The 24,547-nt window shown below is 38.6% G+C and overlaps 1 protein-coding gene across 2 annotated transcripts in view; it reads right to left on the bottom strand.

Moving 5' to 3' along the window:
* Nucleotides 1–24,547, bottom strand: part of pde8a (phosphodiesterase 8A) — a 64,893-nt gene that overhangs the window by 18,810 nt on the left and 21,536 nt on the right. For both annotated transcript variants that reach the window (XM_042492321.2, XM_088075750.1), the window contains exons 2-11: nucleotides 12,716–12,772; nucleotides 6,683–6,873; nucleotides 4,960–5,016; nucleotides 4,702–4,756; nucleotides 4,207–4,295; nucleotides 3,401–3,479; nucleotides 2,548–2,688; nucleotides 1,813–1,901; nucleotides 1,619–1,670; nucleotides 1,481–1,523 (exon numbers count right to left, since the gene is read on the bottom strand). In XM_042492321.2, the coding sequence (XP_042348255.1) occupies nucleotides 1,481–1,523; nucleotides 1,619–1,670; nucleotides 1,813–1,901; nucleotides 2,548–2,688; nucleotides 3,401–3,479; nucleotides 4,207–4,295; nucleotides 4,702–4,756; nucleotides 4,960–5,016; nucleotides 6,683–6,873; nucleotides 12,716–12,772 (853 nt within the window). The remainder of the gene's footprint in view (nucleotides 1–1,480; nucleotides 1,524–1,618; nucleotides 1,671–1,812; nucleotides 1,902–2,547; nucleotides 2,689–3,400; nucleotides 3,480–4,206; nucleotides 4,296–4,701; nucleotides 4,757–4,959; nucleotides 5,017–6,682; nucleotides 6,874–12,715; nucleotides 12,773–24,547) is intronic.

Below are 24,547 nucleotides of genomic sequence, written 5' to 3'. Positions count from 1 at the left end.
CCTTCTTGTAACTGTGCACCACTCAAACATTCTGTTTCACCGGAAAATATGCCGCAATACAGCAGCTAAATATGCTCTAACTTGCGTTTCACAGGAACTTTAAGACTCAAACATCAGCAAAAGTAAATTAAGAAAAAGCAATCAAACAAAACGTAAAAATTAATCACTGTAAAAGGCCAGAGAGATAAAAAATTAAGCTTGCACAACATTTTTGAAATGGTTATAGCATAGTATATGAGGCACAGTCAACCTTTAGACCCCCTAATCAGAAGACCTAGGGGGACGTGGGGGAGTTGCATAAGAGTAACTATGAAACATACTGTGCTGTAAGAACACACAAAGCTTCAGACAAACTGCAAGATTCGAAAGTCACTTCTTTTCAGCGAGCTGGTGAAAGGACGTCAACACACGAGAGATACAATCCCTGTTTTGTTTGCCTGTCAGGAGCGTATCTGCTGCATTTTGAAATCAGTTGCAGCTGTGAATTGGCTATACAGTTGATTCCACGATACAGCAAAGAACAATAGTCCAGTTTAGAGGAAATAAAAGCATTGATAACTTTTTCAAGGCCAACAAAAGAAAGAATCCATTTCTTTTGAGGCATTTCTCAGCTTGATAAAGCAGGACGTGTAGACACTCTGTCAGTCTGCTGTTGAAATGTGGCTGATGATTAAAGAAAACAATGATTTTCTGGCATGGAGCAATACATTTACTGACATATTTCCAAAGTTTTTTAGTTTATGAAGCTCAGATTCCCAGATGTTCCTCCAAGTTATTATTAACTTCTAACAGATATTTAGTTCAGTTCAAATTAGTGTATCATTGTGCAAAACTGGAAATAATGTTTTGCTTCTTGATGGCAAACACAGTGTTTACCCTCGACCCTTGTGACAGATCACAAGTGATACCACCATCATGGAGAAAACTTCCATCACTGATGCTGATACCAGTGTTTCACTGTTGTTGTTGTTGTGCCATTTATTTTAATGTGTACAGCATTTTGGCCAACTGCAGTTGCTTTTAAATGTGCTGCATCAATAAACTTGATTTGCCTGATTTGATTTGACATCTGCACAGCAAAGACAACCTGGAAAACTCAAATCTGCAATACTTCAGCACCCTAAATCATAGTGGTGGGAGGAAAAATCGATAAATATATAGCAGATACATTTTGTGTGGCAATATTGTTTAGATACATGGACGCCAAGTATATACATATATAAATATATTTTTTTAATTCCATAGATAATAAGAATTATTTGTAAAGTCAATTCTGCTACAAATGCTTTGGAAATGTGACTGAATTATAATTCTGTGCTTTAGCTTAATGCCTGTTAAAATTTTTTATTTCTTTCCCATATTCACTGTTTAACCGACAGGAGTGTTTTGTTTCTTGTGTGGACACAAGGAAGAATAGCCAATGCTTATGCTAGTGCTAATGGGGACCCAAATAAAGACTGAAAGAAAGGATGATTCTCACCTGTCTGGGACTCTGCCTGCACACGTTCAGTGGATTTATCACTCTGCATGGACAGAATAAAAAAAGCACACTGATACAGGCCGGACAGAAACCTCCTTTCATTCATTATTAATCAACAAAACTGGAAACATATCTCACCTTATTATTATCATTTAAAGGCCAGTTGATAGACACATAGTGTCTGATTTTTCTGTGAACGACAAAAAGCTAATTAGTGCACCAGGAAACATAAAAGGATAAAGTCATTATTCATTCATATATAACCCGATATAATAACTCAGTTACTGGAAAGGTAATTTATGTGAGCCGGGCCTCAACATACTGTCACTCACCCTCCCTGTCCAATTACAGGTGTGATCTTCACATTTTGCTGAATGCTGTCTCCATTCTTCTTTTTGGCATAATAAATCCCCTGCCACTCCTGGAACATTACGACAAGGGAAATAAGACTTACAGACACAAAATGTACAGACAAAGGCACCATTCATCATAATAAGTGACACGATAATCATTATAATTATTTGAAAATGTTCTAAAAGTGGGTGTGGACTGGGTGAAGCATGTTGGTGTTTGTGCTGCAGGTTAGGAGGGCTGGCTCAGGGTATTTCAGAGAGCAGCAAGTTGCTTTAATGGGTAGAGGGAGCGCTCCTGGAGACCGACGCGCTTGTTTCATGTCCCCCCACCTACAGGCTGCTATGGCAGCTTAAAAAGACTCTTCCTGCTGTTAGCCTGTCTGGGACTGACCTTCGCTCTCTGTGTAGTAAGATTAGAGCACAGCCATCAACCGCTGTTCTTATGCACATGAAACAGAGCTGCTGGATGGCCAGTGGTGCAGACTTACAGCACACATGGATGCACGTGCACGCATGCATGCACAGGCACAAAAACAGGAGAAGATATCTGCAGTGCTAACACAAGTGATCCGATTGTGAAGTGATAGTCGAAGCTATGTACCAGTATCAACAATCACAAGAAGGTGGTGATTCATTTCCTGATGAGATTAAGTTCCTCATCAAGTAAACCACACTGAAATGTATAGTGTAGGTGATTTAATGAATGCACATTACCTTTCCTTTCCGGATGCAGGAATTTATTGTTTCAAGGAGATCAGGCTTATTCTTCTCACTTTTAGGCACTTCTATTATTTCCTTCCCTATTAGCTCGCCTTGTTGGTAGCCCATAATGGACTCGTAGGCAGGGTTCACGTACTGCAGAGGAGAGGTAACAAGACAACTGTTAATAAAAGCCACAATGAGTTTAGAAACAGTAAAATGATGATAAACTATTAACCATGCTGACCAAAACAATTCAGAGAAGCTGACACATTTGTTACTTATATTAACCCTTTGAAACCTGAGCAAAGTGGTTTGATGTCTTTCAAAAAACATGGGAAACAGGCAATGAACAATGAGAATTACCTAAAAATTACTTTTAAACATTTAACTATGTATTTTTCCTTTTTCATTTTTAGCACTTTCTCTGGTGTTCGTTTAAATTTTTTAAAACATCTCTTTTATTTTCTTTTAATTATTTTCTTTTAGGTTATTTTCTTTTGCTTATTTCCCCGCAATTTCTTGTCATTTTTTACTATTTTCTTGCTAATATTTGGGCAATGTCTTGTTAAGTTGTTCATTGCCTTCTTCTCATGTTTTTTAAAAAGAAATCAAACCCATTTTCTTCAGGTTTCCTCGGTGTTAATGGAGTTAAAAAAAAACATTTATTTTATGTGAAAACATAACCTAATAGCAGGCTTTGATGTTAATAAAATGAGTTATTCAGGGAGACAGAGACCACAGCCCACGCCACTAATGTCTGAGATCATGAGACATTAACAGGAACTAAAACAGCAGAGAAGCAGGGAAGGAGAAAGAGAGAGAGAGACGAACTCTTCAGCAAAGTAGAAGTTTATTAGAAACCCACCTGAATGACTTGATCTTCAGAAGTGATTTCTATGGCCTCTTGGCTTTGTTCTAGAGCTGTGAAAATAGCATTTCCAGCCCTTGTGCAGGTAGAGAGACAACAGTATCAGAATCGTTGGTAATATAGGCAACAAGCAGAGTGTCCACAAATTTACACTTTTCAAACAAGAGTTATTTAAATTACCACAAAAAAGGTGAACTGTTAAAAGCACATAATCTTTCTTAAGTCTTGCTCTGGAGAGTGGACACCCCAGGTGAAAAAGAAAAAAAAATAATAGATATAAACAAAAAACTTTCCCAGTTGATTACTTACAGTAAGACAGTTGTTTTATATATTACACATTTTCAAGTTTTATGTTTAAATAGGCAAATTGTGCATATCTGAATAAATATGCACTGATTTGCATACATTTCCTGAACATAAGTCTTGCCCATTAAAGCCCACATCAGAATTCTTGTTTTACTTTTAAACTGGTTTATGTTTGGACACTGTTTTAGTTCCACATTAAAACTGTTCCATAATTTAACTCCAGTCCTCGATTTGAAATTAAAGTTTCCCCTTAAATCGTAACCCCCCTTTCAATCACTTAACAATTTTTGAATATTTCATGGTAGTAGGTTATATTTAGCCTTAAACATTAAGAGACACGTTCTGGAAGCAAAATAGTGCCAAATTTAGAAATTGACCAGTGCATGGAAAACAAACATGTTTTCATCTGGGGGGTTTTCACCTTAAATAAGGGCAATATTGTATCAAATGTATCTAATAAAAGCAGCTACAATACTGCATCAAAGTGCATGACTCACCTCAGTTTGAACTGCGCCCGCACCTCTCCATGCTCCAACTGTAGCAGCTCATTATAGCAGGCCATCATATTGGCATTCTCCACATATCTCTGAGGGTCAGAGGGCAACACATATCAGTCACGGAAAACTAAAATCCCATTTTCATATCAGTGTATCCATTATAGGACATTTTATACTTTAGAGCTGCTGATGTTATAACAATGATTCATGTACGGGGAACTCGATGCACATGTCTCCTGAGCAAACAAAGAGGATTTACAATCTGTATTCCTGTTTTACAGTGAGTGTTGACAATAGGGATTTAAACAAGCATATCAAAAGAATAATACAAATACAGGCAGCAGAGAACACACACACACACACACACACACACACACACACACACACACACACACACACACACACACACACACACACACACACACACACACACACACACACACACACACACACACACACACACACACACACATGTTCACACACAATGTCACTCACCCTATTAAAGCCGGCATTGATCAGGGGCATCACAGAGGCTTCCTCTCTGTCTGGCCTTAAAAAGAGAACACGTTAGCACCCAAACATCGCTATGACAAATGCTTGTTTAGAGAACATCAGAGGTTTGCTCCATATGGCCTACAGACCTCCGCTGAGTCAGGCATTTTAATTCAGACTACACTCACTTAAAAAAGACAGTGAGGGAAGAGGACAAGAAAGGGCAGAAAGGGACGGGGGGGGTCAGTGAGTTGTACGTACCTTTTCACAACGGCGACTATCACAGTGTTTTCTGAAGAGTTGAGCGCTCTAATTGACCTGAATGTAAACAGAGGGAGCCTTTTAGCCAGTGAGCAGGCTGGTGGAAAAGCCCATGGCATCAAATCAATGTATTTTTCAGTTTTTCACGCTCCGATTCTCCCAGGCAGGCAGAGCCCAGTGGTGGAGCTCTGTGAGCAGGCCTAGGCCTCTGAAAGAATGCAGTGTACAGGGCCACTCATCCGCCTGTGGTTTCCCCCAGCCAGCGGTCATAAAGGCCCTTTAGTTCCCCATCGGAGCCTGTGCGTGTACACTGAACATATGGATTGGCCAAAATGAATGGGGTTAACATACACGCTGGGCAGGGCAAATGAATGTTTGTAAATGTGCTTTTGGTTTGGGCAGAAGCTAAAGATAGAGGGTGGTATGGGCAGGCACTGCTCATTTCTCATCGACGTGACTCCACTAGGTAGCATGCGATGGAAGGGAGAAGCCCAAAGTGAGCTAGACATTTAGCATCGCTTAGAGTCGTAACCACATGTGTTACCAAATGTACTGTAACACAAGAGAGCAGGAACTGGTCCTATCATGATCATTTGGTCTGGATTATGTCACTGGCCTTGGATAATAGTTACTAACAGAATTTAAATTCAATAAACTTTGTCCACTACATCAGTGATTCCCAATCAGCAGGCATAAAGAAAGATTGTGGAGTCGCTCAAGTAATTTGAAAAAATTGAAATTACAATTTGATTTTTTGAAATCTACATTTTGAGTCAGCTGTAACAGAGTGCATGTAAACTTGTTACCAAGCAACCAGAGAAGTCTAAACAATAAAATGGTTAAAATAGTTAGCAAAAAGTTAAATTAATGGTTGAAACAGCCGGAAGTAACAGCTAGAAGAATCACTGGCTAAATCAGTTTGCAAAAAGTAGTGGATTTTGTTAAAAATCTTAAAATAGTTTATCGTTAAAGTGGTGGATAAAAGGTCAAAATATCTAGCAAAAAGTAGGCTAGTGTATAAATGATTAAAATAGTTAAAAATAGTGAGTAAAATGTTAAAATAGAAGCTAAAAGAAATAGAAAAATGGTTAAAATAATTATCCAAAGTGGATAAGAGATTAAAATAGTTAAATGTGGTAAATAGATAATTAAAAGTGCTGGATAAATGGCTAAAATCATAGATTGTATATACAACACAGATAAAATAAAAGACCTGAATACATTTTTTTTTTGTTTTGGGACCCCGTCCATTCTTATGAAAGCTGCAAAGTGGCGCATGAAGCCAGACACGCTCATCTACAGTATATAAAATTTTGGCTTCATGCGCCACTGAGCAGCTTTTGGATAAACATGGCCCTGCTTCCAATGCTGTATCCAGTTCTTTTTATATATCCATTGTTAAAATAGTTGAGTAAGTTGAATAAATAGATGAAGCATACTGATCTAACAGCTAAACACTGACAGTTTAACTGTGCGAAAAAAAAATATTTCGACAATATCTGCTTGTAGCCTATATGATTAATGATTAAAAGTCTTAAAATGCATCCAACTTAGAATCACTTCACATTTACATAATGTGTTAGTAAAGGGGAACTTGGGTTCATCTGACAGGGCTGTGGGGGAACACCAGACAAATATTTGGGAACCACTGCACCGCATCATCCTAGAAATACAACACGAGGTAGTCACAAATACATTGATGAAGAGTAGTGAAGAGGCCTACCGGCATAGTGCTTCAGCATCAAAGTGTCTGGAATGTCTGTGGTCAATGATGACAAGGTCATGATGCTTCTCCAAGAAGCATTCGAGAGCCGACTCAGGCGTTCGTGCCATGCTGCACCTGAAGTTGGCCTTCTCACATGCCCAGCAGAAGCCATTGCTCTGACTGTCCTCTTTGGCAAAAACTAAAAGTACCTGCAAAAAGAGAGATGACTAAGCACATATATCCAAGTGAGGAATTTGTATTTTGAAGTGACCTTTTGCAATGTCACACTGCTTCTACCAAAAATAAATTAAAATGTAGAGTTAAAAAGGGCTTTGCAAGAGCTTTGACACATAGGGAGAGTGAGTATTAAAGAGATTGATGTCAAAACTAAGAGTGGATGAAAAAATGAAGGAAAAAGGCAATATTGAAAATACACAACAGTAAAGAGGTGTAAACAAAAAGGCTTGAAAAGAGCTTTAAAGGATGTAGTAAACCTGCCATCATGAGCTCCACAGACAAAGCGGTTGAGAGACTATAGTTGTCTTATAATGGCAAAAGAGTCAACTTTGAAAAGTCAGCAAAAAATGAGGGTCTCTCAGCATGGCTTAAAAACAGAGAGCTGCAACTAATGGGTATTCTTTCATTTTTGTCAGTTTATTGGTTGATTATGCATGCATTAATAATTCAGTGATTAATCGTTTGGTCTATAAAATGTCAGAAAATAGAGAAAAACGCCTATCACCTTATCGTAGAGCACAAAGTGACATCTTTTACTTGCTTGTTTTGTCTGACCAACAGTCCAGTTTTCAAATATTTACACCACTAAAAATAAAATTTGAAAAAATCTGCAAACTACCGAATGTGAGAAAAAACAACTTAAAAAAAAATCTTAATAAACAATTTAAACAAAAAGATTTTTCGAAAATATTGTCAGTTGAAAAGTAATGTGTACATCTAGCTTTAAAGGTCTAGTGTGTAGGATTTAGGGGGATATATTGGCAGAAATTGAATATAATAATTATGCTTTCTTTAGTGTATAATCACCTGAAAATAAAATTAGTTGTGTTTTTATTAATTTAGAATGAGCAGGTAATTTCCTGCATAGGAGAGTGAGTCCTCATCCACGGAGATCAAATGGCGTCAGAGAAACACTGACATGTAACAATGAATACTGAATGAATTCTAACCAGGAGAGGTTTCAGCTGATTGCGATCTGCAATCCTCCCCACTAGATAACACTAAATCCCCCGAAATCTTACACTGTACCTCAAAGATTTGAACCTGAGCAAATTGCTTTGCCTTCGTTTAAAACCATGGGAAAAGGGCAATGAGCAAAAGAAATGTTCTGCAAACTGTGCAAAAAAAAAATGAGTGGACTTTGAAAATTAGCAGGCCAGGGAAAATGTCCAAAAACTATACTTATAATTAGAATAATGATATATTTAAAAGATATATTACAGATTTATTACCATTTTAGGGACTTTTTTTTCAGTTAATGTCCTTTCTTTCTTTTCTTCTTTTCCTTTTTTGTTAAATTCTTTTATTTTGTTTTGTTTTATTTATTTTTGCTGATTTTGAAGTAATTTACTTCACTGCGTTTCAGAAAGAAATCAAGACAATTTTTGTAGGTTTCAAAGGATTAAATGATGTGATATGATATGAAAATATGATTTATTTGTTTCATCTGTCGCAATTATACGAAAATCTACAGTTTTTAAATGAGCTGTTATTTAATTTATTATAAAATATTAGAGAGCTACAGGGATAACTGATATCACAAAATCTGATTAGGATCATCACAAATGATCCGCCTTCACCCTGCGTTATAGAATCGGATCAATAAGAAATACAGCAACAGTAAAATGCAGTTTTGATGCCTCGGTGTATCAGCCGCTCCGAGATGTCAAGTCATCATCGGTGCATTAATGCACATTTGCGCCCATCGTCATAATCAGCCCGCAGTGTGGGCATGACTGTGACCTCAGGCCTCCAGCGGACAGGCCCTGATTGATCAAGCTCGGGTGCGTCAGAGATTTTATTGTCCGCTGCCGTGATCTATGACACAATTAGTCGAGGTGGCCTTGACTGGCTGCGGGCCCCTCCCACCGGTCTGCCAAGGCTGTGGCAGAAAGTGCTGCTGCTACCGTCAAACCAGCCATTGAGAACACGCTCCCTCTCTCTGCCTCTCTTTGCCAGCATACTTTCATATAACCCCTTACTTGCGTAAATACTGGACCAGGGATTTAGGCCCGCCTCCAAGAGCAGGGCTGCACTAAGAGTAGATTCATGAGTCACTCTCTCAAACAGACGTCATCTCCAACTGTTGGCAGGGAGCAGGATGAACATAAAGAAGGGAAAGTTTGTTCTGCAGTTTTAAGTTTGCATCACACCTGTAAAATTGAGTTAGGCCACAAAGACCCGACTTTGTCGAGAAAACTAGAGTTACTGTCCTCCTCACAATGAGGGGATAGAGGATTTTTCAACAGTTGTCCTTTTGATTCATTCAGATGATCGGTGTGGCTTTATTTAAGTACGCAGCTCCAGGCCTGAAGCGGAGAGCTCTTACGCCTGTGAGGGGTGTTGCTAATGCAAACCATATTCCATTTTTCCTACAAGCTGCAATAAGTGTCCGGGTCATAAATACATCACCACTGAGTCCTGCAGCTATGTTCGGTACGCACAGGGAATTAGATCAGAATTCCACATTGGGATGTTGGTAGAAAAGTCAACATTCCCGGAGAGGTGGAGGAGCGGGGGTAATATAGGCTGAGATAAGGTCTTGTGCTCAGACGAGACAGATAGGCCTCGCTCTAACACACCCAGTCGCAACAGATAAAAAAAAAACAAAAAACAAAAAAAAGTACATGTGAGCGCAAATGTTTTTTAAGTGAGGACACACTGTTTATGTTCCAAAAAGACAGATGGAAAAGGCAGAGAGACAAAGACAAAAAGAGAGAAGAAAAAATAAAAAACTATTCGAAGGGGGTTGCGAGCTTTTTGGCAGTGTCTGGTGGCTCTGTCTAGAAAACATCATTGTTGAAAACAGAGAGGGCCTGGCCAGATCCTGTGAGCCGCTGGCCGCGAGAAAAGAGGAGGAGTAGAGAGAAGGAGGGCATGACAGGATCAGCTGTGAGTGACAAAAACAGGAAGGGGATATCTCTCTACCTCGTTTTCCTACTGTGGTCGCACTGGAGCGCATCAGACAATAAAGTCTGTGTGCTTATATGGCATTAAATTACAGGACGTCTACTGTATCGCTTTTTATGGCTCTCGCTGACTTCATATCATCTTTGTTATACTAAGTTTAGTGGTGTTATTTATCTTTGACTTGAAGAAGATATGCACTGCAACTCCAACTAACACTTAGTTCCATGATCGTTTCATCTTAATGAAATTTAACGTCCCCTTCCAGACACATTTTAAGTACCCAACTATGATTCATATTTTGTTTAAATCGTTTTTCCCACATTAAAAGTAAAGAAAAATGAGACCAGAAGAAGATCTTCTCTTCCTCCCTCATTGAGAAATTTTGCATCTGGCCTCTGCCCACCACCACTGCTGCTTGTGGTAGATTTTCGCTTTCTGCTTTCTCTGTCGTTGGCACAGCACTAAAATGAAGTGTGGAGATGGGTCTGGCTATGGGAGACTAGCTCTGGGCTAGGCTGGCTAGCATTATCGATTGAAGTCGTTTGCATCTAGTTAGTATAGTTAATAGTTTGCATCTTTGATTTTTTTTTTATGTTGTTAGTTAGCTTGTTAGCTGGCAATGGTTTATACAGTGTTATTTGCTGTGAAAATGTTACAGTAACCCCTTTTACAATGCCTATTCAATATTGGATTGTTGCGCTGTTATTCCGCTTCGCTATTGTTTATAAAATCATGTAATGAGGGGACAGAGTTGTTTCACCTTTAAGCCATTAAGCAGAGGTTGTAACAGCGTTGCATAGATGTTTATGTAAAAAGGACAGCTGCCAGAATAGGACAATGAATTCGAAGTCTGTGGCCCACCCCAGGAGATTTAAAAAGCAGTAGTTAGCTGCTAATTCAAAGAGGAAGAACAGGAGATGAAAATGTCCGCAAATTTAGGAGACATTGACATCCACAACCCCCTTACCCTCTTGCTTCAGGGATGCCAGCATGCCATCTAAAATCACACACTGGTGTGACATGATGCTGCAATGGTTCTGCATTAAAAAGCAAAGCATAATAAAGGGAACTGTAGCTGCTCTGTTGTGGGATTTCTGTGTAAAAAGGGCCAGTGTGTTCACATTAGCTGCATTTATACTGCCTGTTCAAGGTGCAAATATCATGCTATTATTCCAACTAAACATTCTGTATATAATGTCCGATCGCACAAAGGGAGGTGTTCTCGCCTCTGAGTCGGGAACGGAGGTAGTAATAGGGCCACGATGAAGTCTGTGTAAAACGTTACAGCCGGAAAGACGTGACCATGTGTGGCACGGGTGTGACGTTTTGAAAACGAGAGGAGGAGATCCACCGCCATATAACAGAGACGGTAAATGATTGTGATCGATATGTTATGCCTTTGTTGTTGTTTAGAAAGTGCTGCTGATGCTTATATTATGTCACACTAGTGGCCGATGCTGTTGTGTTAATGTCAAGCCCATCACGCCTCCTTTGATCACAGGATGCCGCAATGCAGTGTATTATCATACACAAGAGCGGAGACCGCCGTCGTTTGGTTCTATATAAAAATGCTGGCCGGTCTAAAGAGGGGACTTTGTTTAGGCCCTGTAGTGTGATTTCTGTGTAAAAGGGGCTATTGTCACATTGTTATTATGTAATAATATACCAGAGGTCTAAGCAAAGTTTGCAGAAAGACATTTTCCATCTGGCTGAGTTTTTTTATATAACGTGTAATAGTTGCTTTGCGCTGAAGGTTTCAGGTTTCTTTGTCATTATTGTGTCAAAGTCTGTTCCCCTGTCAACACGTGTTTCCCGAATTAGACCGTGGTTAGCTTTTGTATTGGTGATGGACCTAACCTAGCTTGTCTGGTGTATGTTTGAATCTCTGATTTTAGGGAAGTGACCAGACATCTCAGCAGAGGAATGTGAAAACACCTCTCTAGTGACAAACTTTAAACAGATACAAGTCAGTATAGTCAAGCTCAAACATTTTACGGGACATAAACAAAAGGAAAAAACATTTTTGAGTGGAGAGCGTCTTTGGGGAAAAACCTGTGAAAAAGCTGCCCATCAGAATTTCTCTGAGCCCAAAGTGATATCTTCAAATGTCTTGTTTTGTCTCACAACAGTACATAACCCAAAGTGTTCAGTTAAGTAAAATATGTGACAAGGAAAAGCAGCAAATCCTCACATTTGGGAAGCTGGAATCAGCATTTGGCTTGAAAAATGAATGAAATGACTGATCAGATTTCAAAATAGCTGAGTTCTGCATTGTACCCTTGAAACCATGAAACCAAATATTGTACACTATCAAAATACATTTAAAATTCCTCAAAAGCGGGCTTTTCGAAGTTTTCACACAACAAGCAGCAATGCATGCCCAAGGAACAGGCACAGTACCAAACTGTATAATGAACCATTGAACGTCAGAGAATGTCCTCTTTGCAGTGACGAAACTGGATCCTCTGTGCAGCTTCTCCATAACATGCATTGTTCATTATGATATGTTCTTGGTCATAAATGTTTGGTCTTGTTGCCTTGACAACCCAAGGCGGCATCACACACAATAAGTCCATTAACATTTTTTTTTCTTCCTCTTCTTTGAATGTTTGCATGGGGACTTTTTTTCTTTAATCTCTTAGTGAGGTGTGGTATCTTTGAGAAATTTAAGATTAGTTCCAACTGCAAACAAAAGTTGGTGACATTTTGAAATGCTAATCCTAGAAAAATGCTACCAAATATTGACAGTCACACCAAGTTTAGTTCCACAGCTCAGCTAAAAGCCCCTAAATGATATGAACATAAACATTTCACTGGAGCACTTTTGTTGTTCAATGGAAAACCTTAATGCATTCAAGCACATAAGCATCAATCATTCCAGTGTTTGGCATTGTTTTACGATACCTGAAGTGGGTCTTTAAATAACTTCATTGGTCCAAATTGCACCTCTGTTAATGTGGTCTGAAAGATAACAAGAACAACACATGGATTAGAAAAAAAACATTTCAGAAATGTGATATTTTCTCAGTTTTTCATATTTGTGTTTTTTGACATTTGCTTTACTTAATTATTTAGGGCCCGGGCCACAGACCCCACCGCTGCATGTTTAATAATAATAATAATAAAAGCAAAATTTTCTGACCTTTCAGTTCCTGACCTTATTAATACACAATATGTAGAAAAGTACTGAAGTGGTAACCCTGCTCTTTGAAACAAAAATAGCATGCACATTTGAGTTTGAAGATGACAATACACAGAAATAATTCTAAAGCAATGTTGAATATCCCCCAAAAACAGAAATATCTCTTGTTTATGTTTTATGGGTTATTATTTTATTGATTTATTTGTAAAGGAAAGAAAAAAAATAAAAATAGATACAGGATTTCTTGCCACTTGCTAATTTGCAACCCCCTTTTTCTGGTTTTTCTGCTTAAAAATTGCAAAAAGTTCTAACATTAAAAATACTACAATTACAATCACACTACAATCACATGTGTGTATGTATGTAAATTCCCAAATTCATGGTAATCTACAGTGTGTTATGTGCATACTTTTTGGTGTGTGTGTCAGTAGCCTTTGTGAGTATGTATGTTAGTTTATCTGTGTATCTGTTTGGATGATCAGTGATTTCATCAAACGTCTATAAATCAGTTTGACTTCTTATTTCGGTTCGTGGGGCATTCCAAAAATGTATTCTTTTACTGAAACTAAAAGTAGTAGATAACAATAGATATTTATTAACAAATATCTAATAACTGACCAATATCTACATAGCGCTTACTTTTGTGCCAAGTTACTTAGCCTAGGTTAAGTGTTTACTTTATCTGTCAATACTGTTACACTGTTTATTCCACTTTTTATCTGACAGCTTTAAAGATTTTTTTTTTTTTGTTGAATTTTCCCTTTTTTTATAGGACAGCTTAAGCGTGAAATGGGAGAGAGAGGAGATGACATGCAGCAAAGGGCAACAGTTCAGAATCGACCTGCAACCACTGCGACACAGCCTCAGTTCACTGGCCGCCTGCGTTACCAGGTGAGCCACTGGGCAACACTGATCTGCAGATTTAGATTTAACAAAAAACAACACAATCATTTCATACATTTTTACAGATTTAACAACCCCCTAAAAATTACGATAGCTACAATAAAATGCTTCTTTCACATTATTAGATAATTAGAAAATCAATAAGATGATATAGTGCGACACCCAAAAGGCCAATTTTTCTGCATTAGAAGTTATTTTACTTTTACTCACACATATTTCTTTATTTCTGCACACACTACATACTTTACATACTATACATATTTCTATATTTTTAAATACTTTATACACCAGTGTTACATGTTATAGTATTATGGACTTTTTTTTAAAGACTTTGCATAGTAGTGTTACACACTGTAGCATAATGTGCATATTATATTTTTCATATTTTAAAATACATTATATACTAGTGTCATGCACGGTAGCATAAAGTGCATATTATATTTTTCATATTTTTAAATATTTTACATACTTGTGTTAAAAACTGTAGCATTATGCCTATATTATTTTTTATATTTCTAATTATTTTACAAACTAGTGTTAAACATGGCAGCAGAACGCATATATTTTCTTTTTCTGTTTTTAAATATTTAACGCATTACTGTTAAAAACTGTAGCATTACGCACGTTTTATTTTTAGATTTTTATATATTTTTACATACTAATTTTAAACATTGTAGCATAATGTACACACACTATATTTACATAAGCAACTTCTCATTGTTATATTTCTTATTTCTACTTTCCATATTTTTTTTATTCTCTATGCTATACATCAGAGCAACTGTAACATATCACAATTTCCCCCCAGCGATCACTGAAGTATTCTCTGACTTTGATTTTGATACTTCTTCCACGACTGACTGAATCAGCAAAAACAAATGCTTGTAATTTGATCTACTGACTTCAAATCTATTTTAAAAGAACTTAGGTGTAAATAAATAATAATAAGACAAATTCCACGCAGACAGGTTTTCAACTCATTACTCTTTCCCTACATGAGCTTACTCCTTTCTGTCTGCAAATAATTTAGCTTCCTTCCTGCTAAATGGAACCCAGCTCAGGGGTTAGTAACCATAGCAACCAAGCCCCTTGCGGACCGCCATCCCTCTAGAATTCCTCTTCTCCGTAAACAATCTACACATGTGAGGAGGAATACAGAGAGGAATTTTAGAGCGTGCTGGGCAGCAGCAAATCACTTCTTGCTAAATTGTAAGCCTTTTTGAAAGCTCCATTGAAACAACAAAGAGGGGGAGAGAAAAAGAAAAAAAGCTGATTAGCCCTCGGTTGTAGCCAAATTGACGTCATCATGACACTAGGCCGTTTGTTGGAGCTGTCCGCAAACAAGGAGTAAGGCATCATGATGGTTACAAGCTGATGCTCTGTGATCATCTGATCTGTCGCGGACACGAGGACATGGTCGCATGATACACTCATGTGCACCCATCTGCACTGGAGAGACAGTGTGTGTGTGTGTGTGCGTGTGTGTGTATGTGTGGCTATAAAATAGAGACTAACATATGGAAATGCCACAAAGTCATGCTTTTCCTAGAGGGTTTGACCAAACAAGAGTTTTCCTGTTGTCAAATGTGATTTCAATGACTCCGACCACACGTGTCAGAACAAATAACTTGGCCCTCAGCTTTATTAATTTTGATCAGAAATTTGAACCGCACATTCATTTTCCTGCAACGGTGAAACAAAACTCTTCAGACTGCTGCTGGGCAAATGTGACAGATAGTGACCGCACAAAAAAAATATACCACACATACTAGAAATCATGTTTCCACTGTTAGTCCAGCCGTTTGTTAGCTGAGGTCGGGGTCTTGACGTATGGAGCGAGACCACAGAGCCTCCGGCGAGCTGAGGCCTCGCTACAGCAGCACGCAGCGGTCTGTCTCTATCCAGGGAGACTTCCCTCGCTAACTGACACTGACACAACCAATGCACAGCTGAGGTTGTGTAACTAGAATAGCCTGCCTGCCACACACACAGAGTTGAACCAGTCTGCCAGCCTCTTCGGGCAACCTCTCGTACAGTGTACACACACACACACACACACACACACACACACACACACACACACACACACACACACACACACACACACACACACACACACACACACACACACACACACACACACACTCTCTGCAATGAATCACTCAGCTAAGCATTTGCATCCCGCAAACATCATGCTGGCACTCAACCAGAGGCAAACAAAGCAGGGGAAGTGAGTGAGCATGTAGGCCAGGCAGGCGAGGAGTACGGACGTGCTGTGTATGCCTACGTAATTTTGGTCCTGCCCTCTTGGTATATGCTGCTGTGTTGTACGAGTCACACTGGGATCTCTCTCCGTCTCTCTCGGTGCACAGAGACACTTGATAATCAGAAGAGTTTGTTGAGCAGCAGAGAAGGCTGAGTGCAGATGGAGTTGTGTGAGTCTGAGTTGAATGCAATGCATTCTGGTCTCTGTAGTTTGTCTTGACTTAAAGTTTTCTAGTTAAGATGTGATTAAAAAACAATAAAGTGAATTATTCAAGTTTTTTCTATTGTAATTCTTAAGAGTGAAGCACAGTTTATTGCTTTGAACATTTTTTAAGTGCAACTTTGTACAAATTTACTATATCAAGATATATATCATTAATTATTCACTTATTGAAACCACATTGCCTAATGGATTTTTAGCATCCGAAATTCCCAGTTTGTGGGGTCAAATTTCCTCTCACAGACCCATTGCGACAAACTTGAGCTGTAGGCTCTTGTTCAACATCTGTGCAGGGTGTACATATATTCAGCTTGCCAGTTTATGAGGTACACCTTCCTAAAACTGTAGTCTAACACAACAGTCCTGCAGTCCTAACTCCTCCCTTCATGAAGGTTATAATGTTCAGTTTATATTATGGACCTGTTAAAGAGAGGTGTTGATTCAACTTAATGGTAATTTTAAATGAAGCTGTTAATGGTGATGTTAAAAATATGTTTTACCATATTCAGAAATTTTTAAAATGTTATATCCAACCCATTTATACATATACAAGGGCACAGGTCTCGTTTTAATATTGAAGGGGACACATATGAAATGCAGGTTTTGCGTTCCCAACACTTAATTTCCTGCATTCTGTTGTTTTTTTACCTGATTTTTTTTTAAACCCATTTGTTTCTTTTCTGCATTAATGTCTGGTGTAAAAATTATTTACTATTGTCACATCAAAAGTTTGCCAGTACTTCAATAGTTTTATTGTACAAATATACATTATATGTATAACACTGCTATATTTATATACGTATACCATATATATAGATAATATAAACACCTGTCAGTATAACACATTACAATTTAACAGCACCACAAACTACAGCCTCCAAAATTACCACAACGTTGAATCAACATGTCTAAAACTGTTTCATCACAGACCTTTGTGAAGGCAGGAGTTATTGCAGGACTGTTAGTGTTAGCCTACACTAGTTTCACCAAGCTGTTCCGAATAAACTCGCAAGTCAGTGTATATGAGTAGTTTGTACTTAATGATTAGCTTGTGGAAATTTGACCAAAAGCCAAAAACATGATGATAAACCTCTCAACTAAATTCTAACTTAGTAATGCAGGTGTTATCTTCATGATTTTTGTCTTAAAACAATACTCAAAAATTGTACCTAATTTGGTTTAGAATGCAACAATCCAACATTTTCTCCATAAAATCCTGAGCCGATGCCTGTAATCTCAGCTTGAAATATGTATACCTATGTGTGCTCTGTGTTCAGGATGCTGTGGTACTAAAGAGTGAGTCTACAGTGATTAAATAAATGTAGCAGTCACCTTGAATTTCATAATCATATTGACGGAGAAACTGTACACATGAGGTGGATCGGTCACATCACTGCCAAAGCGTGATATGTTTAATAAGGTCAGGATTTGAGCTGATAACGATCCAGCAAATGACTAAATCCCTAAGTCTAATTACAACAAGCCAATTGCCACGCAGTGAACCTGGAGAGTTTGGGTCCTCCAAGGGTTGGTTTGAAATGCAGTCCTGCAAGTATCTTTAAATGCTGGAATTCAAATTTATAAACTTGTGCGTGATTTAGTGAAATAGCCTTAAAAGTCACTTCCTTGCTGTGAGGTGACAGTTTCCAGGCTGACAGCTTCAAACGGTCTGATGTCACGTGATATCACACTGCTCCTCCTCCGTCAGGCTGATGTGACCACATCAGAGCAGCTGGGTGTCTACAGTCATCTCCAGCAGCATTCAGGACAGTCTGCAGTCTCCTGCTTCTCTCATTCAATACACCTAATGTATTTACATAGCGGAGTTGCCTCTGACCCTATATCCTGCTCCCAGTGTATCCGGCCCTATAGATCTCCTCCTCCTCCTCCTCTTCTCCTCCAGCCCACCAGCTTTTCTGTCTCACACACACACTAAACCATACACTCTGGGAGAGTGGCTTTCCACTAAAGTGAAAAACAGGAAATTGGATGACATTGTTCGGTGCGCCGACGTCAGCAGTGAGAGATAGAAAGAGTAAACAACTTCCTCCACCCCAGAGCTGGGACCAGGATGCAGGGAATCTTGGGATGCCTGCCCCTGCTTGTGCTTCTTAGGAAAACGTGCACGTGCATCTCCATACCCCTCGTTTTGAAACAGCTCCCTCCACCTCCTGCTCTCTGATACCACTTCTTCTTCTTCAGATTGTCCCTCCTTAAAACTTCTCTCCATGTGGTTAAGTGGACTATTATATGCAGGGCTGATGACACTACGGCAACATTAGAAGAGATCAGCATTTCCTTCTCAAAGTGCTGGCGTGTTTGTGTATGTGTATATGTGTTCCTGTCTAAAAGTGTGAATCAAATGGAGATGAATCAATGTTCTTCATTAGGTTTGATTAGAGGGGAGCAGCCCCAGCCACAGGTGTGGATGCACACAATGTACCAGACAGACAGACAGACCAACAGATAGTCAGACACACTAACTCTCACACACACTGAGCTAAGTGATGGGCTAAATGGCACTGAGTGACACATCAGCCTCGCCACATGCTGAGCCACTCAGATACTAGTGCTAGCTGCCCATGCTGTGTGTTACATCAAAGAGAATAATTCACTTTCATGTGTGCTGCCCATAGATCTGCGCCAAAGCCATCGATGACAATAAAGTTTCAAACCTGCGACCAATCAATGACCAGCCCGGCCCACACCTCACCACAACTATATTATACTGCTTTCCAACCAAAATTATTGCATGCATGTGGGTTTTTCAGACACAGGTAAACCTGCTAAATACTGTATTCCCACTGCCAGTAAACACTGCATGAGTCTGCCTTTCTGTCAGCTGTTGTGTGTTTGGGGATAGTTTGTTGTGTGTCCGTGCGATGTCACAGACAGGCCGAAGAACAGGTAAACAGTAGACATCAGCAGGAACAGGGGTCTTTGAAAACTTCTCAGTGGTTTCTATACCCCTTACTTATTCAGTCTCTCTTTCAAACTCGGTGCAGACTATTTTGGATCGGTGCCTTAGCGGTGCTTTCAGAGGAAACAAAAAAAAAATTAGCATGTTATTGTAATTGCAGTTCATCTGTTTAGAGAACTCACTCCAGATTTTTGGTGCCTGTCTTCTTAAGGCCCCCGTCCACATAAAAGCCCAGTCTGCTCTGACTGGTCAGCGTTTTCAGGTCCTCTGTATCTCACTATCTCTGCGTCGTCATTGCAGCAGGGGAATGATGTAACAGAGAAAGCAACATTTTCTAGCATGAAAAATCCCCAATAAAAGCTTCTAAGCACAACCAGACACATTCCAGCAGGAATCTCATCTGAAATCACAAGGAAATCCACAACATGAGCAACCAATATCAAATGTTTCCCTTATGTTAGCATGTAGCTACATGTAGCTTTGTGCTTGCAGCTGGGGAATGACTGAGTATAGCGGCACTTTCTCCTATTGAAAATCACCAATAAGAGCTTCTAAACACAACTACACATGTCCCAGAAAGAATATGATCTGAGAGAAATTAACAAAATCAGCAAACAAGATTAATGGTTTCCCGATGTAATCATGCAGCTACATGTAGCAGTGTAGGCTACATTAATAAAATATTTGCAGTAGCATGCCTGGTGCAGGGGACCACATACAGATATCTGTCACGATCTGATATCATCTTGTAGCCAAAGTAGAATAAAACATTTAAACAGAGTGTTCATTACAGTCTCAAGTTTGAGGGGTTTTTTTCTTTTCAGATAACTCATTATTTAAAACGCTGTCCATGTTTATTTTGGACACCCATCATTGTAATATAACATACGGTATATGACAAAAAATAATTAAAAGTACAACAGGTCCCCCTTAAGCAAACTAAAAAATTTGGTCTGTTTGGTTTTTAGGCTTAACTAATCTGATGAACCATTATTTCATGATCTCCAAACCCCCTTTGGTTTTCAGCCCAGTGGGAAGCAAATGGTGATAAAGTGGCAAAGTGATGATTATGTGTGAGAATTCAGAGCTGAATGTGGTGGTATTTTTTTTTAGTAATCTCTAAGCGGGGATTTCATATTACTACATACTTTTCAAAATAATTTGTCCTTTTCGGGCCAGCACTGGAATTTATCTAATCCCCCTTTATAAATGAATATATAAAACCAGTACCAGTACAGCAGTGCACAGCTGCTGTAGGAATCGCACACATGGCCAGTGATTAAGCCCAGACTGCAGAAGTCAAGACACTAATACAACTTCCCACGTTAGCAACACTTCCTTTCCTTCAACGTCTTCCTGGTATGTTCCTGCACACTGCTTTTCACTGCTCTCAGATCCCCACATTCATCTACATGCAGAGGCTCACACATGAAAACACACTGTCCCTGTTCCCTGAAGTTTGTTCAATACTGGTTTTATCTCATTCTTGTCATAAACCTTTGTTTCCCGACAGCACTTGCATCTGTGTCTTTCTGTAATGACTTATATGAGTATTTCACCATTGGAAAGATAGTCTTTTCACAAAACTAGGCTATCTATACAGTAGAAAGGCAATACTTTTGAAATCTGTGTTACATAGCCAGAAAAAACAGAGCATTAAGGGCTGTGGCATTTGCTTTTGCTCAAAAGGTAGAAAACCTACAACTACCAAGATGCACTGTGCTGCATCGCACCAATAAATCCTCCCACGAGTGGACGACATAATGCAAGTTGGTTTCAGCTCATAAAAAACAATAAAATGGCCAGCTGGTAACAAAGAAATATTATATAACAGTTAAACTACAGGTTAAAATATGTTTATGAAAACATTTTAGGCAAGAAATAGGCAATGCAATACCAGAATACTGGGTCATATTTGAACAGTGCTGCTTAGCTTCATTATTTGATCTGGGTTTGTTCTGCATTTAAGAGAGAGAGGGGCAACTTTCTGTCTCGTTTGCTGCTTTACTCTTTGTGTCTGTTTTGGCAGCAAGCATACAAAAATGAAAAGGTACAACCAAGCTCCCAGGAACAGTGCCGAGCTTTGAAGCCAGTTATACAAAGTGGAATTACACTGTCTCGGTCCATCATGTGATAGCAAATAATCTTTTCTCCAAAGACTTGGGCCTACATTACAAAAGAATCATCTTTAAATCCTAACCCTAACCCTAACCCTAACCGTAACCCTAACCCTAACCCGCACCACTATCAGGATTTGATGCATTTGGATAACAATTTGAAAGTGCAGAAGAGACGCACTATCAAATCATTTTTATCTCCATTCAAGTAAGTGAAGCGTTAAACCTGAAGTAAGCTGCTTGGCAGCTGTAAATCTCTCATGCGCTTGCTCTATGGTCCCCATGATGCGGAAGATCCGAGTAATTTCATACTGCGGAAATTGAGCTTTTTTGGCTTCATGTGCCACAGCGCAACTTTCATTGGAATGACTGGGGCCCTGTGTCCAACACTGTCTCCAGTTCTCTTTATGTATTCGTGGGTACAATCTGTAGTTCAAGTAACAGCCCAAGGGCCAGCAAAAATGTGTGTATCGGATGGATTTTTGCTAGAAAATACAATACAATATGATACAGTACAAGAAGATACAAGACGATACCATACCATACGATATGATACGATATGATATAATATGATAGAATACACTTTATTGTCCCCAAAGGCAAATTAGTCATGGACTCAAATGCTGCACCCATGAATGCCTTCACAGTCACAATAAAACAAACTACATATGAACAAAACAGCACCTGCAGCACCAAACCACACCAATGAATTGCTCAGAAACCAAATTGGGCATACAAAATATTGTACATACATGGCACAGAACGCATTTTGTACAACCCATTGTTAGAACATCATAGAACTATTGCCCAATCCATGCAGCATGGTTAAAAGTATGATGGAGGTACAGGGAGATTTTGGCGCTGGCAAGATGGAGTTATGTTTAATATGCAGTCAGTCATTTACACATACTACCCATATTGTTATGATACAAAGCTGGATGAATATCAGCAGAGCATCCCTTTAACAGCAGTGGAAATACAGAGGTGACATTACAAATGATAAATAAAGCAAATATAAATTCCAGATCATCCAATATTTCTACTTGTTGTCGTTATTCTGCATTACTTTCATACAGTAGTAAAAAAAAAAAAAAAAATTAGCATGTTATTGTAATTGCAGTTCATCTGTTTAGAGAAATAACTGCAGCCGTGTGTACTCTGGCTCAGTCCACATGTCTTATCCATGGTGACCAAGCCCACAGTCAGCCAGGCAGAAGACTTTAGTTGAGTCACTGGCATGGCTGAGGGAAACTAGGCCACTGTGGATCGGTTTGTCCCAGAACATCCTCGCTTTCTCTGTATTTCTAACTCTGCCTCTCTCCCTCTCTGTCTGTCAGTGTGGTGGAATGCACTACAGAAGAGGGACCAGCCTCCTGGAACAGAAACTAACAATATCCTGTAAAAAACGTGCTCTTAAAGAAATATCAATTTAATGTAAAAATAACTGGGTTCAACAAAATGTTATTTTTTTATTCAGCTAATATCTTCCGGCGTTTTTCTTCTTGTTCAATGTGCGTCAGATGCAATGTCACGGGATGAACAATATGCCTCCTTACACCTTCTATGACAATTGCTTGACTGTGTGCACATGACAGGACAAAGTAACTGGCTACAGTAAATGAGTTACATGTCATTGCATTTTATCTTTCACTGTCCTTTATGCTCTCCATGTTTTTAATATTTCCTAATGACACTTTCCTACTGTGTGTGTGTATATATATATATATATATATATATATATATATATATATATATATATATATATATATATATATATATATATATATAATGTTCTTTAGCTGCAAAACAAATCTCTTCACCTGTAATTGTTTTTAGTGGTCTGCTTGCTTTTGCGTGGCATGTGATTTGAGCTAGGGCTGCAACTAATGATTATTTACACTTTTGATTAATCTTTTTATTAACGATAAACTGAGTAAAAAAAAATAAAAATCTGAAAATAGTGAAAAATGATGATGATCGCAATTCGGCAGAGTAAAAAAACTTGTCTACAATCATATAAACCAAGGTAATGCATCAAAATGCTCATATTTTGAGAGGCAAGGAACATGACTGTTTATCTACTGCCCTTGGAAATATGACCAACAATTAATTGATTGTTAAAAATAGTCTAGAGAGTTTGCAAAGTGTTTCATGAAAAAACAACAACAAGCAAACAAAAAAAAAACAAAACAGAAAAAAGTCAGATCACATACGCAACTGCTGATGAGGAGAGGACATGCCCTGGGGGCAAATGAAAAAAAAAAAAACTCAAAATATGACCATTATAACGAAGAGCAAGACTCAGATAAAAACCAGAGACAGGACATTTTGCAATCATACATAATATCATCTAGCTGTGCCAACAATTCGAAATTGTAACTGAACACTGAGGTTCATGAACCCACTGAGGTCCCCGCTCACTCATGGACCTCCAGGTACATGAGTGAGATATGTAGATAGCAAGGCTCATGCAATAACAATACATGCTTAACTATTGCTTTTTTTTAAATAGTGTAGCTATCTGAAGTCTACAAAGATATCTCTACCAAGCCTGACAGAGACATAGACCAACAATCTGAAGTTTTTTGCCCAACTGCGAACTCATATCATATCACAAGACTGATGCACCGTTACGCCATGTAAATCCAAACATATGTCATGGCATCACATCTCAAATGTCCTTCTGTACCATCAGGTGACAATATGGCCTCCAGCAGAAAAAAAACAGTGAAATTTATGTCTGACATTATTCTCTAAATCCTCACATTTATGTTCCACTTTTTCCTTAACGGGCATGAAAGAATCATTACAGCTGTGTTATGATTTCCAGGATTACTGACATCTTTCCAAAGTAATATTGCAGAGAGAAAAATGACAGTGAATTCTGTTCCTGGTGTGTAGTAATTCCTCAAAGAGCCAGTAGCTGCTGACCTAAAGGGAAAATGAAAAATCAAAATATTTTGTCCTCTCACCTGTGGCACTATCACTGGAGCCCCTAAAAAGATACTGAAAAAAAAGATGCTGAAAAAAATGTGATGGTGAAAAAAATAAATGGTAAAAAAAAATTATAGTGGGAAAAAAATAGATGGTATTAAAAAACATTCTTCCGAGAAACTTTCTCAGGAGAGAATTTGTTTTCTATCCAATTTTTTCAACCACCAAATTTTTT

Source organism: Plectropomus leopardus, chromosome 1 (genome assembly GCF_026936395.1).
Source record: "Plectropomus leopardus strain MGB_pleo_1.0 chromosome 1, ASM2693639v1, whole genome shotgun sequence".
NCBI lineage: Eukaryota > Metazoa > Chordata > Actinopteri > Perciformes > Serranidae > Plectropomus > Plectropomus leopardus.
The sequence above is the reverse complement of the archived record's forward strand: the minus strand, read 5'-3'. Positions and strand labels throughout refer to the sequence as shown.